Source organism: Salvelinus alpinus, chromosome 4 (assembly GCF_045679555.1).
Source record: "Salvelinus alpinus chromosome 4, SLU_Salpinus.1, whole genome shotgun sequence".
NCBI classification, from domain to species: Eukaryota; Metazoa; Chordata; class Actinopteri; order Salmoniformes; family Salmonidae; genus Salvelinus; species Salvelinus alpinus.
Genome location: NC_092089.1, coordinates 61,441,657 through 61,459,110, shown reverse-complemented (window position 1 = coordinate 61,459,110; position 17,454 = coordinate 61,441,657). Strand labels below are relative to the sequence as shown.

The following is a 17,454-nucleotide window of genomic DNA, read 5'->3' as shown; positions in this document are numbered from 1 at the left end:
TGACAAAGACTTACTCCAGACCAGCCACACAACCTTTCTTACAGGACTTGTCTTGAGTCCACTTAAACTATACTTTTTTTTACTGCAGCAAGGAAATGGATTATCCAGATGTAGAGCAGCATTACACTTTCTAATTGAAAAGCTGGCAATCTAACTCCACTTGGAAGACATCTGCTCATCTCTGCAAAACCAGGTGTTTTAGGCCTCTTAATGAAAAAACACCTTAACCCCCATTTAGTGCACTACTTTTGAACAGGGCACTATATAGGGATCAGGGTGCCATTTGGGAGGCACACTCACAATATATAGTCTCTTTTTAGATCTCACAATTTACGGTGAACTGGTCGGTCTCAATAAAAGAGAAGAGGCTTCAGTCCATTATCTGTGCACCCCACACACACTAAAAAAAAATGTTCACACCTGCATATGACATCACTGCCAGACAAAGCATGACACACACACACACAGTGGTGCTCCACTTGATTCAGTTCTCCCTTTTTATTATGTGAAATAGTTTTTTTTATATAAACATATAAAACAAATCTTGGAAGATCCATTAAATACAGCACATCTGTACACGGGTTTTTGTACACAGGTTTTCTGCAGAGCTTAGCGTGTTTCTAGATTAACTTCACAAGCATTAGTAGCCTGGCTTTGGAAGAGGAGGGTGGAGGGAGTCACCCAGACAAGAGAAAAAAGTAGAGCAGCAAGAAGGGGGTTATCACACTTTAAAAGGCTTTTTTTTTTTATCCGACTCTTAAAGTGCCCTTCAAAAATGTATTTCCTCGACTAACAGGAACACTGGGTTCTTTCACAGTTAACAGATTCAGCATTGCGTGCGTAGTTAAGACAAAATGCGTGTTTGTTTGCATACACCATCTGACTTCCTGTCGAAGAGCCTGTGTGAAACTCAAACATCCAAAGGGTAGGAGAGACTAGGGAACATCGAAGTGTCTTATTCACTAATCCAGAGACCTAGAAAATAAGCCTCAGAACATATGGTACATTCCTTGTACTGTTCTTTCTCCTACTTCCTTCTGTGTTCCAGTGTGATGCACATACATGAACAAAACTTGGTTGTGCTTCCTAAAGAGAAGTATTCTTATACCACATAAGACACACTGCGGTGCTCATGTGTTGAAGGTCATCTTGCTTGGATACTGTCTGCATGCTTGCAGTCATCTAGAGATGAACGAGGCATGCTTTTACGACCCTCACTAGCCATGACCCATATTCAAAACAACCAGCCAGTGCCATTCTTGAAGTCTCTAGAAATGTGGGTTCAATTAGAGGTGGGGAGAATTCTTAAATTATTGTATGCATGAAAGATGCTTAACAATGAATGCCATTTATTTTTTTCTTTAGGAACCGCTTACAGGAGAATTGGCGGGGGGAATTAATTGGTAACAAATTTCTTTTGATACCGCCGCAGTTCTCTCTCGCTCTCGTTTTACCAAGTCGTGAGGTAAACAGAACTTAGCAAGACACAGACCAGTCATAATGCACACCTACTGAACCTACCACCCCCCCCCCCAACAACAACAGACCTCAGGAACAGAGGTGAAGGACTAAAACATAGAAAATACAAATTAAAACAAAGCATAAATAAATTAGCCAAAAAACTATTGGGAAACCGAAGCTTTTTTTTCTTTTTTTTAACAAACAAATCTAAGGGCACTTCTAGCATCTAGCTTGAGGGTGCTTCTCTAAAGCTTGTGTCTTAGTCAGCACCAGAGGTAGGTGAAAACACCAAACTCACGAAAACTGATATTCCTCCATTCCAGTGGAAATCTTGACAAAAACACAAAAAAGGGAATTCAAACCCTCAAGAAAAATAACATCTTGGTGAAAACAGAATACTAAGCGCTGCCCTTTCAATTCTCCAAGCTCAGGTACGTGGTTCTCTCTCGGTGCAGATCTCAGATTTATACAATAACATAGGCATACACACTTCCCTGGGTGCTTTAACATATACGCCGGTCCCCACACATAGTTTCAACATCACCTATACGGCGAGGTAGTGCATGGAAAGATCAACATAGCGTATCTATGAGTACGAATGGCAGGCAAGAGCAGAGCTTTAACTCCTCTAAGGTCAAGGAGCTGTCATTCCCCCACTGAGAAAAACCCTAAGCAATGGCTGTGAGAAGATAACCAACCCACTGAGCAGCCTCTCGCTCTCCCTTCATGTAAGGTCAGAAAATACAAAACAAGGCAACTCGAGACAGACACTCCAGTACCCCCTCCCTGGAGCTCCATTGAAAAATCTGTCAAGCACTGGTTCTCAACATTGGGTGGGTGGGTGCAATGGTCACAGTAGGAGCCTGGCAGGCAGACACCAGGGGTGCTGGGTCTCCACTCCAGACCTCCTCCCCTCCCTCTCAGGTCTCTCCCCAAGTCCAGGACAAAACAGGAGGCACTAGATGTAGTCATCGTCCACAGGTTCACCCCGTACGTCACAGTAGTGGATGAAGACCACCACCACACGCTGGAAGACCCCGCGCCGCGTCTGGCGCCGCTCCGAGATCTCCTCACCGATGGTCTCCATGCAGATGTCTGCCGAGAGCTGGCCCTTCCTCCGCGGGGCGTAGATGGTGGCTGCAGGAGAGACACGGGAGAGGATGGTTGGTACCATAGCAATTGAATGAGTAGAACGGGCTAGAAACCTTTCACCATGGCAATTTGACTGGTAAACTCATGGGTACACTCAAAATGGATGCCAGTCCACCCATTATGGCATCATTGAATGTGGCTAGCACCTTATGATTGACAAACAGACTCAAGAGTGCTACCGAGAAGGTACCTATCAGGGAAGTAGGCCCTAAAAACTGCATTCCATTCTATTCATTTTAATGCCTCAAGAGACAGATCACAGTTCTCATTACACAACTGACAATGATCCTAGAAATAAGGGAGCAGGTTTGCTAGTCACTGCGGCCAGGTTGAGCACATGTGTATAGCAGGTAGGTAAAGATGGTGACAACTGGACAGGAGAGATGGTCACTCACTGCTCTCGTCATCCTCAAAGTCATAGCGTGCGTAGCTGTTGGGATCAGCTGTCCGTAGGGTACGGAGCCAGGGGAAGTCTGTGATCATGGAGTAGGGCGCTTCATCTACCAGTCCTACAGATAGTAAGCACACACACACACGAGAGACAGAGAAAGAGCGACAAGCTACATCAGACAGGGAAGAGTAGCTACCACCCCAAAATTGCAAGGGTAAAGTGAAGAAACACAATGTAGGTCTTGAATCATGAAAGCCAGAGGGGGACAATGAATGAAGCATGGAAAAACACTAAAGCCGGTTGTACACTACGCAAGTTTGAGATCGGAGACAAAAATCCCCATGTTGTTGCCTACTTGGAGCCGACGCACGTTTAATGCGAGTGGGTCGGAGACGCAATTTGAGGGCTACCGATCCAGTCTTCGAGCAGTCCCAGACGTCCCGATATTTTCAAACGTTTGATTTTATCGGCACAAAATCTGCAACGCTCTGGTAGCGGTAGATATGCAATGACAAGATTTGAAAACGGTGATCAGCAATAGCCAATAAAAGCTCTCCAGAGGAGCAGCCAGTGAGATGATGACGTATCACATCACCCAGAATGTGTACTCTCGAGCAGGAGCGATGACTACTACTAGCATGCGTATACTTGTAACCGTGAACGTCTGACTGAAAACGTTTATGAGGCTGCTTTGAGCCATCAGCTCGTCCTAGCTATCGTATCACATTCTTGTTTTAGCGAGACAGGGTGGTATCGAGAATCCTCATGACCAAGTGAAGAATCATTTATTGTGTGACTCCACAGCTGGCCTTAATTGGACTGTAGAGATCCCAGTAGACCAGCACTATTCACATGGTTTATTAATAGAACTGATGTAGAATAGAGTGACTGTAGAGAAGGATGTAGCTATGCTGTGAAGAGACCGAGACCCAGTCTCAAAGGGTTTTAGACAGGACTTCCTCTCACCCTCCAAGGTGTAAATGTCTCGGCCCCAGGGGTAGCTGGGATACTTCTTTATATCCTCTTCCGTCCGCGTAGCTTCGGGGAAGAACTCGTACTTGATGAGTTCCCTGTTGATTAAATGAAAGTGGTTATTCATGTTGGGTTTTTAGATGAAGGAAGGAAATGGGCATTGGTCCTTGATCACCAGCCCAACAGTCTAGTACAGTATGGCTGAATAGGGTCAGGAGAGAATCAACAGCGCCGCCTGCTGGCTGTAGTGAGAATGACACCAGGCCATCTATTGGAGGAAACAGACTGGCAGCAACCCACTAAATATTCTACTGGATTACATCGAAAAACTATTAGAAATTGAAACATCTAAAAGATATTATCAAGAAATATCTGTGACTCACTGGCTGATGTTGGCGATGGTGTCCATCCAGCTGCGTACTCTGACCTTGTTCCTGACATTAGGAGGGTTGCTGAACTCGTGGATGATGGCAATGTGGTAGGGGTACGGCCCACGGAACAGCTTCCTCTCCAGGGCCAGAGAGTCAATCTAGGACAAGGTCAGAGTAGGACAAGGTTTACAAACCATATCGGCAGGTAGCCTAGTGGTTAGAGCGTTGGACTAGTAACCGAAAGGTTGCAAGATCGAATCCCCGAGCTGACAAGGTAAAAATCTGTCGTTCTACCCCTGAACAAGGCAGTTAACCCACTGTTCCTCGGCCGTCATTGAAAATAAGAATTTGTTCTTAACTGACTTGCTTAGTTAAATAAAAGGTACATTTTTTAAATTTAAACTGGGGATACTTCTGCTAGGATTTAGTGAGAAATCATGCTCACATTTCCTGTGGAAGTCATACCTATTGTGCAGAATAACTGTAGTCAGACATATCTGAACTAGGTTAAATGTTTTTAATCCAGTGTAAATTTCATTTGGAAATGAACAGGTTCCAGATAGGAAGTCTGTGGTTCTGACTGACCTGCTGCATGGGGCGCATGTAGATGATGCGGTTTCTCTCCGGGGGCATCCGGAGGATCTGATCCAGGACCTGCTCCATGTCCAGCTTCTTACACTGGGCGTAGTCAAAGCGGTTCACTATGGGGGCACTCTCCACTTTCAGGTGCTTCAGCACTCTGCAGCGCGTGGCTGGAGGGACACATAGAGAGGGACGGCAGAGGGCAATTTAAATGGCCAAATAGGGCCATTTGGGATTTAGCCTCTGTATGACAGAACGGCCCACTAATTATGTTCATTATCAAGCCTTGATCATATATCGAGGGAGAATATAGAAGGGAAACCTACCATGAACAAACATCATCTTGGGGCAGTCCTTCAGCACCAGGTCAGTGATGCCACAGTTTGTAAGGGTGATTCCCACTAGGTTTTTGGACTTCAGCGTCAGCACCTGGACGGCAATAGGGAGGGATAAACAAAGGAAGGATGCTGCATTTAATAGAGATTCATAAATTTTACCATGAACGGCTTCGTTCCAAAATGGCAACCTGGCCTATTTCCTATGTACTGGTAATAAGGTGTCCGATCTATTTCTGTGCCGCTTTGCTCAGGAACAGTGGGTCTCGTCCCAGTATGTGTAGTGGTCCTACCTGTACATGGTCGTCCTCAGTGACCGGGTCGCTGGTGCTGGTGGACTTGTCTGCTGTGCGTTTCCTCTTTACAGTGACCCGAGGCTTGGAATTGGACAACTCTGCATGACAAAACAATAGGAACTCTATGAGAAACTCATTTTTCACAGGCTTTCCTACACCATCAAAGCCATGACAATATGGCCTACATTTCAAATGATCAGCATCACAATGCGTTTCATGCTCTGACAGAGGGAGTGCTTATCCCCTGTCTAACCTGACTCAGACACCAGAGGTACAGCTGACAGTCTGCTGCGGGCGCGGGTGACAGGTCGCCTGGGGAAGCCATCTCTTAACCCTCTGGGCTGGGGCTCTACGCTGGCCTCCCTGGAGCTCTGACCCAACATCCTCTCACCACGGTGACCCTCAGGCACGCCCCTCGCCAGGCTCTCTTCAGCAGGGTCCCTGGCCTCCAGCCCCTCTGCGCCTGCTCCCTCCCCCAGATCCTGCCTCCTCTCTGGGGTTCTGTCCCCTCCTCCTGCCCCTCCAGAGGCTGGGTGGATGGGCCCACTTCGAGTCCTTCCCTCTGGGCCGGGGCGAGCCCTACTGCAGGTGCAGCGAGTCCTGACTGTCCCCTCGTCCCCTGCTCGGGCTCTGGACTGTTCCTCCTGGTTAGCAGAGTCTTCTCTCCAGTGGACAGAGCAGACACAGCCCCCCGTGGTACAGCCTGCCCCCCCAGCAGCAGGCTCCTTGGAGTTCTTGTCTTTGTCAGGGACCTCAGTGGCAGCCTTCATGTCAGCTTTGATCTGCTCACTGGTGACCTGGCAACCCTTCTCACAGCTGGGCTCCTGCAGGGGTGGCCCTCGTCGACGCAGGGGCGTCTTCCCTTTATCTGCAACACATAAACACAGCACAGAACTCACAATAAAATGTAAATATAAGCCTTAGAAGCCATTTTGAGTTTTATGGCAAGGATAGAAAGTTACTTTTCATCGTCAGCAATCAGGTTCTTATGATCTCTTACAACCCATCATAATTGAAAGAGCTTATTTTTGATGTGTGGAGTAGGGATGAGCATTTGAAATGATTTCACTATTCAAATAATATCCTGAAATTCTTTCAGATATCCAGATAATCCAAATAAAATAAAACAATTGCTTGATGAATCAGAATGGCACAATTGCAGAGGGCAGAGATACCACAACAGTGGACAGGCTGCTATTCTCCTGTATTTTTAGCTAACAACAACAGTGAAAGAGAAGTATGATGCTCGCCATGATAGAAGAGATTCTGTTTCAAGACAGTATTCTGGTAAGTGTTTTGCATTGATCTGTGCCAGGTCTCGTGAAACCTCCCTTAGGTGTGCTTGTCATCGCTATTTGAAGAGGGGAAAATAGAATACCGTTGTCAGGGCTGATTGGAGGGCTAAACACACAGCAGTAGCTCAACTATATTTAAAAAAAGTTTGTTTAAAAAAGAATTTTAAATGTCATGGTATGTCCTTGTATGTAACAATGTCACATAGATCATTTAATTTAGACAACTTTTACATTATAATTTTTTTGGCCTATATTAACAATCTAAAATTGAAAACTCACAACTTAAAACACCACCGTCAGTTCAGATATTTTGAATAACCGTTCCCATCTCTACATTTGAGAGACTCACTAATGTGTGTGGCTGCCTCCTCAGCAGTGGCAGTCTTGCCAGTGGGCTGCGGTGGTTCAGGAGGATAAGTGGTCAATTGTTGCTGCTGCTGCTGCTGGGGCTGGCCTGGAACCTGGGTTCTGGCAGGGCCCTCCTCATCCTCACTGTCCGAGTCGAAAATCACCACCGGAGGTTTCTTCACCACACACTGAACACCACTGGGACCTACAGGGGGACGGGGGGGGGGACGGAGAGAGATAGGGTGCGGTGGAGAAAGACAGAAAAAAAAGAACGGGGGGCAAGATTGTCTGTTTATCTCTGACTGAGGAAACGAGCAATAGAGAAAATAGTGGAGAGAAAAATATATAAAAATGAGAAAACTCGCTGAAATATGTGCCACTGTAGTGGAGTTAGTTCCGTCCAGACCTGCTTGCTCCTCGTCTGCGTTGTCTGGCCGAGGGTTGGCAGCAGGCTGACTGGGACCAGGGGGTTGCATCTCGTCTGCAGGCCAGGCCTGGACCACGGCCTCAGCCTCAATGTTCTCATCCTGCAACATCCCGTTCACCTCAGGAAGCTCTGGAGGAGTGGAACAGTAGTAAGGTCATGAGTTTGTACACTAGAGGTACATTACGCAGCTAAGATCCCCCATGTCAGCAATAGTAGCAATGTTGACGATGTCATTACAACTTTGTAACAATAATGTAGCAATGTTATAACACTGTCATGTAGTAACGTTGTAACAATGCGAGCAGCAGGGTACCCTCAGCCCTGTGTTGTGGTTGAGGCACGACAGCTGCACCCTCCTCGTTGTCATTGTTGTGCGGTGGGATGTTGGGTGCATCGTTGTTGTTGTTCTGGTGGTTGTTGTTGTTGTTATTGTCATTGTTAGAGTTCTGGTTGCTGACCAGGGCAGAGGAGACTCCTATCCCAGTGCCAGCACTCAGACCCACACGAGCACAGCCCTGAGGGAGAAACAGAGGGAACACACTAAATGTATTGGGTAAAGTGTTATAGAATGTCATGTAATATTTAGCATTTTATGTAACTGCCTTAATGTTGCTGGACCCCAGTAAGTGTAGTAATGGGGATACTTAATAAATACAAAAAAGATCAAAGACCATTATGACCGATTATTTCTTGAGCAGATGGTCAGGGGGCCGGGAACATAATTACAAATAATTTGTAGACTGCAAATTGACCACAAGAAGCCCAAACAGATACTTCCTAAAACATAATTTCAAACCTTGTTTACATTTGTATAAACTCACATACACTGAGTATACAAAACATTAGGAACACCATCCTAATATTGAGTTGCATCCCCTTTTGCCCTGAAAAAAAGCCTAAATTCTACAAGGTGTCAAAAGCGTTTCACAGGGATGTTGGCCCAAGTTGACTCCAATGCTTCCCACAGTTGTGTCAAGTTGGCTGGATGTTTTTTGGGTGGTGGACCATTCTTGATACACACGTGAAACTGTTGAGCATGACAAACTCAGCAGCGATGCAGTTCTTGACACACTCAAACCAGTGTGCCTGGCACCTACTACCATACCTCGTTCAAAGGCACTTAAATCTTTTGTCTTGCCCATTCACCCTCTGAATGGCACACAGACAATTGAGACATGGATTGCGTATAAAGGCCTCTTTAACCTGTCACCTCCCCTTCATCTGCACCAATTGAAGTGGATTTACAAGTCACATTAATAAGGGATCATAGCTTTCACTTGGATAGTCGGTCATGGAAAGAGCAGGTGTTCCTAATGTTTAGTACACTGTGTATATCGCTTTATTAGGCATGGGAATACTTTGGAACAGATTTCCAAAATTAAAATCACATGGAGCTAATTTGCTGGTGTTTTTAATGTCTTTCATGACCAACAATACAATTAAAATAAATAATGTTTTGGGGGAACCCTGACCTATGAGGTGTTAACATTATAGTCCAGTCTGGACTAAGCATAGAACTTCATATTGAGTCACAATCCCTGTGTTGTTAGATCACTTCCAAGGTGGTTAATATTATATATCTGGTCCTCTAGTCTATAGCTCATTTGGTAGCGCATGGCTTGCAACGCCAGGATAGTGGGGTTTGATTTCAAACACCCGTATGAAAGAAAAATGTACACATGCATCACATAGTCGCTTTATAGAAAACCGACTGCTAAATGGCATAATTAGGGCAAAATACCTGGCTATAGGGTCTATGCCAGGGATGGGAAACTGGCAGCATGCATTTTGAAAGCCTCCGGATAAATTTCCCAAAATATCAGGTGGGATCTCAACTTACTGTTTGTTGCAAGCTGCACCTTGTGTAGATTTCGAAATGTTGTTTTGCATCAGCAGTTTTCTTGTTATGTCAGTCACTTAGCCCATGTCAGGTAACATTCTTTAAATTATTAAATTAGTTTAGCGGCCAGCTATCTAAACTTGTTATCATGGTCGAATTACTGGCCGGGGGTCCCCACTGATTTTGTTAGTCAGTCTCACATAGATATATTAAAAACTACAAACATTTATCTACATCCCATGGAAAATGTATAGAATTCCAGTAAATTAGCTGTAAAACAGCTCATTTTCCTCTCCAACCCATGGCAAAACGTGTAGAAATGCACAAAATGAACTCAAAAACGTAAACATTTTCTCTCCGCTGTCATGAGGGGGCCCCGGTGCAGTGGACTTACCTTGGGTGGCTCTCTGAACATCTGGTCCAGGGAGATGAACTCCAGGCTGGGAAGCAGCTCAATGAACTGGCTGAATGACTCCAGCTTGATGGCATGGCAACGCACCAGAGTCAGGTCCACCAAGCGACTCCACCGCGAGTGGTCTGATGACAACACAGACACAGTTCTCAGGGTCCTCTAAGCTTTCAATGTTCATGAGCCTGCCATAGTCATTTAAGTAAAAACCATAAAATTATCTGTTTCATCAAAGCTAAGAATGCATACTGCTTCAGGCAAGATACTAAAAAGGTAAAAAAAAACAAGACTTTAAAAACCGCAAACAGATGATTTGGTCCGTTACCTGTAATCCACTTGTGTGGGTTGTGGAGGTGGGGGCAGTTGTATATGACCAGATACTTGATGGAGGAGAACACCTCGTTGACAGCCTTCATCCCGATGTCTGTGATGATACCTGGGTTTTCAATGACGTCAGCCAGGCCATACTTCACTAGCTCAGAGTGACTCATTTTACCTAACCAAGAAAATACATTACAATCAATACATCTTATGTAATAGCGTAACCATCACCTACAGTTAAAAGGCTAGACTTTTTATTTTTTTGGAGCATCGTCCTACTTAGCTACATATTTTTTATTTAAACAGTTTCAGAAAGTAGATTATGGGGTACAGTAGTAGAGGGGAGGAAAGCAGGAAAGTGTAAGGGGTGGTATTCATATCCTTTGCCCATAGACAATGTGTTTTGTAGGCAGGTTTCCGCAAAATTGGCTATATCCGAAAAGTTCACGAGAGGAAAAAAAAACATTGGTTTTTGGTCTTAATTTAAGGTTAGGCATTAGGGTTAGTGATATGGTTACGGTTAGGTTTAAAAATCTGATTTTAGGACTGTTGCCATACCAGCTAGTGACCACTCCGCAGAGCGTTTTGCACTTCCTAACGTTTAATCGAACAGTAACTGAATACCGATGCCTGCTTTATATAGCAAGCCATGGCCACATGACTCACTGTCTGTAGGAGCGAACCATTTTCGTGAACGGGGTGGTGTACCTAATAAACTGGCCACAGTGTATATAACTATAAAATATGATACGTTTTATATAACAACTTAGGCCTTAACTGACTCACACTGCAATAGGAACTCATCGACGTATCCGAGGTGCAAAGTCTCAAACTGGGGAAACTCCAGTTCAGCCATCTTCAGTGCAGAGAACACCCCGTCTTTGGTTAGGGAAGGCTGGATTCGAACTTCATGTAATCTAGATAAATGAAAAATAAATAAAGCACTAGCTAAATCTCACTATTCATCACGTTTATCCATTTGCTTAACTCAATCGGTGAGTTCTTTGCTTACCTGCGTGCAGCAGTGATGATGAGGTAGCCCAGGTCAACTTCAAGTGCATTCTTACAGGCACCAAATACAATAGTGTGCAAATTGCGAAATCCACCTGGGGCACAAAGGGTAGGTATAGCAATTTCATCTAGCATGTTCATGGAATGCATTTTGATGTGCAACATGTCAAAAAAGGATCCAGAATAATCCAATATATTTTTGGCTCTAGAGATTAATTTGCCTGCATGTTTATTTATATTTTTGCATATTGGCCTAAGCTATGCTTGGAAACTCAGAACACATTAGTACCTCTTTGAGGGGTGACCTAGCTAGCTAGCTACTGTTTGTACGTTAGCCGATGATGGCGGTTGCCTGAAGCATGATTCTATCATGACCAGATTAGCAAAATAATGCTGTTTTATTGACAGTAACCTGGTAACGTTACTTGCTCATGTCTAATAGGTCCTTGGGACGTCCAACTGATGTCACCCCATTTTACTTTCAAATTTTAGTCTTTAAAATTGTCAGAAAAACGCTACCTTCGTGTACCACCTGAGAAAGTGGGAACTCAAAACACATTAGCTAGATTGCTAACTCTAAATATGACATTGTTGCTAGCCATGGAATTGATCTAACAGTAAATGTAATGTCCTACAAAAACTTTCCATTGGTTGGCCTATGTAGGCTACTTGATGCAATCATCGCAAATGGCGCATCATCTCAATTACATACTCCGCTTGTAAAGTGGTGTTATTTCTTCTATTGACAGTTGAGAAATAATTGTTATGCTCGCAAAGTTGAGACTCCTGTTTTTTAACAGTAACGGTAGTTGTTTTAATTGTTTCCTGCAATTAGCCTACATTTTCAAAATGTTGCTCGACTGTCAGTATGCTTGCGCTTATCAAAATGCATCTTTCCCTTCACTCCGTGTGCAAAATGAAGGAGCAGGAGTGCGAGCCAGCAGCGAAACAGGAACAGGGCAAATACTTTCATTGCAGGAAGCAGGTTAATGCACATTACTGTTGACTAAATAATGGTTTTAGAACACAAACATCTGCAGGGACGTTGTATAGCCTAATCACTGACATAAGCAAAATTGCGTCGGTAAGAGGAAGGCAATGTCGGTGTCTGTAATTTTCGGTTTATTGTCCCAGGTCTAGTTAGTGTTGTCGTCTATCAAATTGTATAAGCTACCTAACTTGCTCTCTCCTCTGGCAACGGCACGAATCGCACTGGCACACGCACAGAGCCGCACATGTGGTTGGATAACTAACATCTTTAAAGTTTTTTTTAGCCGCAGTGGCAACAATTAGGCAGCGGCACAATATAATGGAAAAACTGTAGTCATCGTCACATTTTTTAAGACCTTTGAGAACTGAATTTAAGACATTTTAAGACTCAGGGCCTTTAAATCAGATAAATTAATGTAAGACGTTAAGGAACCGTGGACACCCTGATACTTATTGGACTGGTTTCCCAGACACAGATTTAGCCTAGTGCTGGACTAAAAATACCTGCTATTAAGGTCCCCTATTGACCATGTTTTTAGTCCTGACTAGTCTTAATCTGGGTCAGGGAAACTGGCCCATTGAGCATGACACACACACCTCCAGATGTACTGAATTAAATATAATTATGATGGTCCATCCTTCCTTACCTGACCTCCAGCTGTCCTCCACCACATGCTGGATGAGCCCCCCCAGGAAGGGCACTCTGACCAACTCCAGCTGCTCCAGGTTGCGGGCCGAGGCAAGGCCCGTCACCAGGGGCACGTACTTCAGAGAGTTGGTGGGGCCAGCGCAGTTCCTCATCACAAAGGTCCGCAGGCTGACACACAGGAAGTCTTTGAAGGGCTGGGGCTTGGTGAGGCGAACCCACTTCAGGTACAGGTGTCTTAGCATGGAGACGCACGGGATCTCTGGCACATTCACTCCTGGGATGTAAGAGAGGAGTACATTGAGTTAGTACACTGTGGATAGTGTCGTTAGTCTGGTAATTATTAATTATGCCATTGAGCACAACAGAGGAGTTGGCGAATGCCCACACAGATCTGCTACCAGTCTAGGGTGCCATGACCTAAACATATTAGGAGATATATGCCTAGTCCTTGATACACTCACCGACAAGATGCAGGGTTTGTATTTTGGCTGCGATTGGGATGGTGAGCTTGTTTTCAGGGGGAATGGGGAACGCCCCGTTGCGGTTGCGGAACTTCCCCAGGATGTGGACCTGAGGCATGTAGTTCCAGATTGCCTCCACCAACTCCAGATGAGACGTCTCCACTCCCTGCAGATAGACAAAGACATCTTAGTGTAGACAAACCTAGCAAAACATCTTTAGGAGTAATACAGTATCATAGCAATGGTATAACTCAAAATGGATCACATCAATATAAAGATATTTATGTCAACCTAAAAGGCTTTCAAGATCACCTCACCTATTTTCTGAATTGAAAAACATGACAGTCACAATTGTTCCTGGCCCGGTCTGTTAGACCCAGACTCACCAGCAGGTTGGGGCAGGCCTGAAGAGCCTCCAGTACTCCTGGGATACTGAAGGCCTCGTAGCCCCGGACTCTGCGGCGCTCCAGGTAGCGGGGGTGAAGCCCATACAGCTGCTCCAGGTCTGGCATCTTCTTCAGCAGCATGAGGAAACTGCAGTCTGTGAATCCTGCTCCATGGCACCAGGCCAAAACAGTTTCAGAGGGTTAACTAAAGAGTGCATTGACACTTTTCTGTAAGCCCACAATCATTCAATATCACAGAGTATGTACATATTACCTACAATCTTAGCTGCTTTAGACTTTAAGGTTCATTTATGTTTGACAGTGCTTCAAAATCGAAGATCACCTATTCTGTACCCTAAAGGTTGATATGCATCATCAATATCCTCCTGCTAATTTCCAAACATGCCATGTACCTCTCTGCCTACCTGAGGGCATGTACTCCCACCAACGGCTAGCACACAGGTCCACCACCTTCACCACCCGCAGGTACAGTGTCACCGCTTCACGAAGCTTCCGAGACAGGCACTCCATACACATGATGTCCTGCATGGGCAGATACCTGCATGGAGGGGGGATAAAGGAGGGAAATATTTACAGCTACCCTATCCTGGTCATTGTGGCAGAGTATCACCTTTGAGGCTCAAAAAAATCAAATATTAAATTGTAAAATAATCCGATTTTGTAAAAGCACATTGAGATTTACAGTCCAAGCAAGGACCAATGATGACATCACATTGTTATGTCAGAGGGTGAACAGCAACAAAGAACCCTTATGTCCCAAATCGCACCATATTCCCTATATAGTGCTCTACTTTTGATCATATGGGTCCTGGTCAAAGTGAGTGCACTATAAAGGGAATGGGGTGCCTTTTGGGGGACACCCCCATTGAATTATGTTCTTTGACACTCACTGACCGGAATATGTGGCAGAGGACCTCATGGGAGAGTTCATTGATGTAGTCCTTGGGCTCCTCCAGTCTGAAAGGATTGGCAGCTCCCCCACTGGCGAGCTGTGTCTTGGTGGACTTCCGCCTCGGGCCCATCATGTCCAGGGCAGTGAGATATTCACCCAGAGAAGGTAACAAACTCACTCCCTCTCACGCGGGCCCTGTTATTCAGGCATGCACACACAAGGACACGCAAACTCTCTCACTGATGACACTTCTGCAAGAGAACATTTTTTTTCCTCAGTCTGGGATAAAGATGCTGTACATTGTGGACCAAAAGTGAAAGATACTCAAGTCACCAAGCATTACTTGAACAAAAATATAGTAATAAGTAAACATGACAAAGTTTGCTGACTCAACGATTTACGATGGAGTTAATTGGCGACTAGTTTGGGCTGACTGGAGCACTGACGTCACATAAAAGTTTGTATAAATGCGGGCTATTCTTTGGGTGCTGAAATACAGAGTTTAAGATAAAAATATATTTGACATCGGAACTCCAGTCCACCCACACTAGTCACTGCCATCTTAAATCATGGAGTTAAGTTTAGGTGGCTATAGCAGCCTGGTTTCATAGACTAGATGTAACATAGTAAATGTAAATCTGAGACACTCAAATTAGTATGATGTGTTACATTTGGTATGGTTGGTCGGGGTGGATGTGTGGGCATATAATGTGAAAGTCTAGCAAGCCAAAGCTTGTGAGTTCGAATCTCATCACGGACAACTTTAGAAAATGTTCAATTACTTTCCACTTAGCATGTTACTTAACCCTTCCCCTAACCCTTTTACCTAACTCTTAAGCTTAACCCTAACCCCTAGCCTAGCTAACGAAATGGGTGATGGACATCCATAAACTTAATACACACCATACGAAACGTAACATATCATACTAAATGGAGTGTCTTGGATTTACGTGCCGAATAATACGAAATGCTCTGAGACCAGGTTGGCTATAGGGACCCATGACTGACAAGCCATCTGTCAGGAATGAGCTCATACTAACTTTTTCATGTCAAATGCTAGCTACATATAGCTCACATGCAATAAGCTTTTCACTTAGCCACATGCGATCTATTGAAGAGTTATTGTAATTTCATAATGAGATCGTCACTACAGCAATACAACTAGCCAATCAGTGAACCAGAATCTGGCCTTACAGGAGATGTTGCATATGGCGATTCTCCTTTATTAAGCACAGGAAGATTGTTATCCAATCTGGCTAGTTGAATGGCTGCTTCCTGGGCTAAAAGGAGAGTCGCCATATTCAACGTCTCATGTAAAGCCAGATTCTGGTTCAGACAATCAGTAGCTTAACTATTGAGTTCATTCAACAGAGTACCACAGTATGAGTCACAATACCCATAAAACCTAGAGGTCAAACAGGGAGATAGTTCCAATAATTTTTTCCACCATAGGGGATTTTAGAAAAACCTTAAAATAAGTGCTGTTTCTCATGTACATCGCATGACGTTTTGATAACCGTGTAAATATCTCTAGGACAAGGTGACTTTTATCAATATATTCGCCTGCAATTATCCCAAAATTAATTAGTTGCTAATGTGGCTATTATAAAGAACTACAAATGCCATGAGGCTCTGGATGAGACTCATGAGGCAAAGGTGTTAAGAATCTCTGGATTAACTATCCAATGTTAGCCAAATGTAATAAACTGGCTACATTTATTTAAAATGGACAATTCTGTGAACTGTCTTGTGTAAGTTTTAAATTGACACAATACCTGGTAGCAAAGGTGTCCACTAGAGATGACATGCAGGAGCTTGCAGGGATTTGTAGTTTTGCATTTGTCTACTTTGATGCTTATTAGCATTTTAGAATCAGTAAATAGAGCAGAATATACTGATAAAAGTCACCTTGTCCTAGAGAGATTTACATGGTTATCAAAAAGTCATTCCAGGGTAAGCCTACATGAAACACAGCCCTTATTTTAAGTGTCTAAAAATTCCTAATGGGAAAAATGAATGGTGGAAAAACGGTTGGAACCATTTCCCTGTTGGACTACTAGGTTTTATGGGTATTATGACACCTCCACTGTGGGGCTCTATAGGCTGCTTAACACACCAATTAACACAATAGCCAGGTAGCTAATGCTAACTTAACTAGCTAGCAAGCTACTGTGTTCATTACAGTATTTCTGCATAAACTGAAAGCCAAAAAAAGCCACCAAGGCTTCCTATTACATGACAGCATTTTAGAAGACTAAATACATCTCCAGCAAACGAACGAAACCCACTAAAAAGTGAGACAATGGACATAAATAACGCAAAGTAACAATTAACAAACACGGGCCACCCCAAAACACAAACAGTTAGCAATGACTAGCTATTGCCAGCTAGCTTTGTAGCATGTTTTGCTAAGTAACATTCACCTTTCAGGCTAGTGAGAATTCACGAAGAGAGGGCTGAGGAACATTTGATTCTTCCCAAGTTCTATACAGGTTTTCGTCAGTTGGCTTGCAAGCAAGTTGACTCTTCTTTGAAGCTTTCAATCGCTCAATACAGGTTGACTCAGACAGCTGGCTGGCTAGCTAGCTGGCTGGCTAACAACATCCCCACCCGACACCCGTGGAAGTAACTTAAAGCCTTTTGCGGCAGTGGCAAGCACTGAAAAACAGTTTTAGTTATCCGGTGGTTCTATCTGAACCAACCCTTGTCTGAGGACTTGGACCGGGCCTCTCTGTCTGTCTCCAGGAGGTCCGATAAACACAGCATATGAAAGATGAACTCGCACCTCGATATCTGCGCTCAGATCAGAGACGTACTTCCGCCATACACGCGTACCTCGATTTC

General features: G+C 44.2%; 1 protein-coding gene across 6 annotated transcripts; it reads right to left on the bottom strand.

Annotated features, from left to right (window-relative positions):
* Window positions 1-468: 468 nt before the first annotated feature.
* On the bottom strand, window positions 469-17,421 carry fbxo38 (F-box protein 38). Of its 6 annotated transcripts, none has more exons than XM_071398213.1 (21): window positions 17,034-17,421; window positions 14,613-14,861; window positions 14,111-14,256; window positions 13,698-13,861; window positions 13,312-13,477; window positions 12,849-13,124; window positions 11,213-11,306; window positions 10,987-11,117; window positions 10,205-10,375; window positions 9,865-10,007; window positions 7,944-8,145; window positions 7,610-7,759; window positions 7,205-7,408; window positions 5,814-6,428; window positions 5,558-5,658; window positions 5,256-5,358; window positions 4,933-5,099; window positions 4,360-4,505; window positions 3,971-4,074; window positions 3,009-3,122; window positions 469-2,598 (listed from the first exon to the last, which is right to left on the bottom strand). In XM_071398213.1, the coding sequence occupies exons 2-21, from the start codon at window positions 14,741-14,743 to the stop codon at window positions 2,420-2,422; spliced, it is 3,507 nt and encodes a 1,168-aa protein (XP_071254314.1). In that variant the 5' UTR covers window positions 14,744-14,861; window positions 17,034-17,421; the 3' UTR covers window positions 469-2,419. The 6 variants fall into 6 exon arrangements, with proteins under 6 accessions (XP_071254314.1, XP_071254317.1, XP_071254318.1 ...); XM_071398216.1 differs by having other exon boundaries at window positions 13,698-13,864; window positions 14,123-14,256; XM_071398217.1 differs by having other exon boundaries at window positions 14,123-14,256.
* Window positions 17,422-17,454: the final 33 nt, after the last annotated feature.

Excerpts from the sequence above, each read along its gene's own strand:
- fbxo38 (XM_071398213.1), bottom strand. The coding sequence starts at position 14,743 with ATGATGGGCCCGAGGCGGAAGTCCACCAAGACACAGCTCGCCAGTGGG. Across the intron at positions 14,257-14,612 it reads GTCCTCTGCCACATATTCCG|GTATCTGCCCATGCAGGACA; the intron begins GTCAGTGAGTGT and ends CCCTCCATGCAG. Across the intron at positions 7,409-7,609 it reads CGCAGACGAGGAGCAAGCAG|GTCCCAGTGGTGTTCAGTGT; the intron begins GTCTGGACGGAA and ends GTCCCCCTGTAG.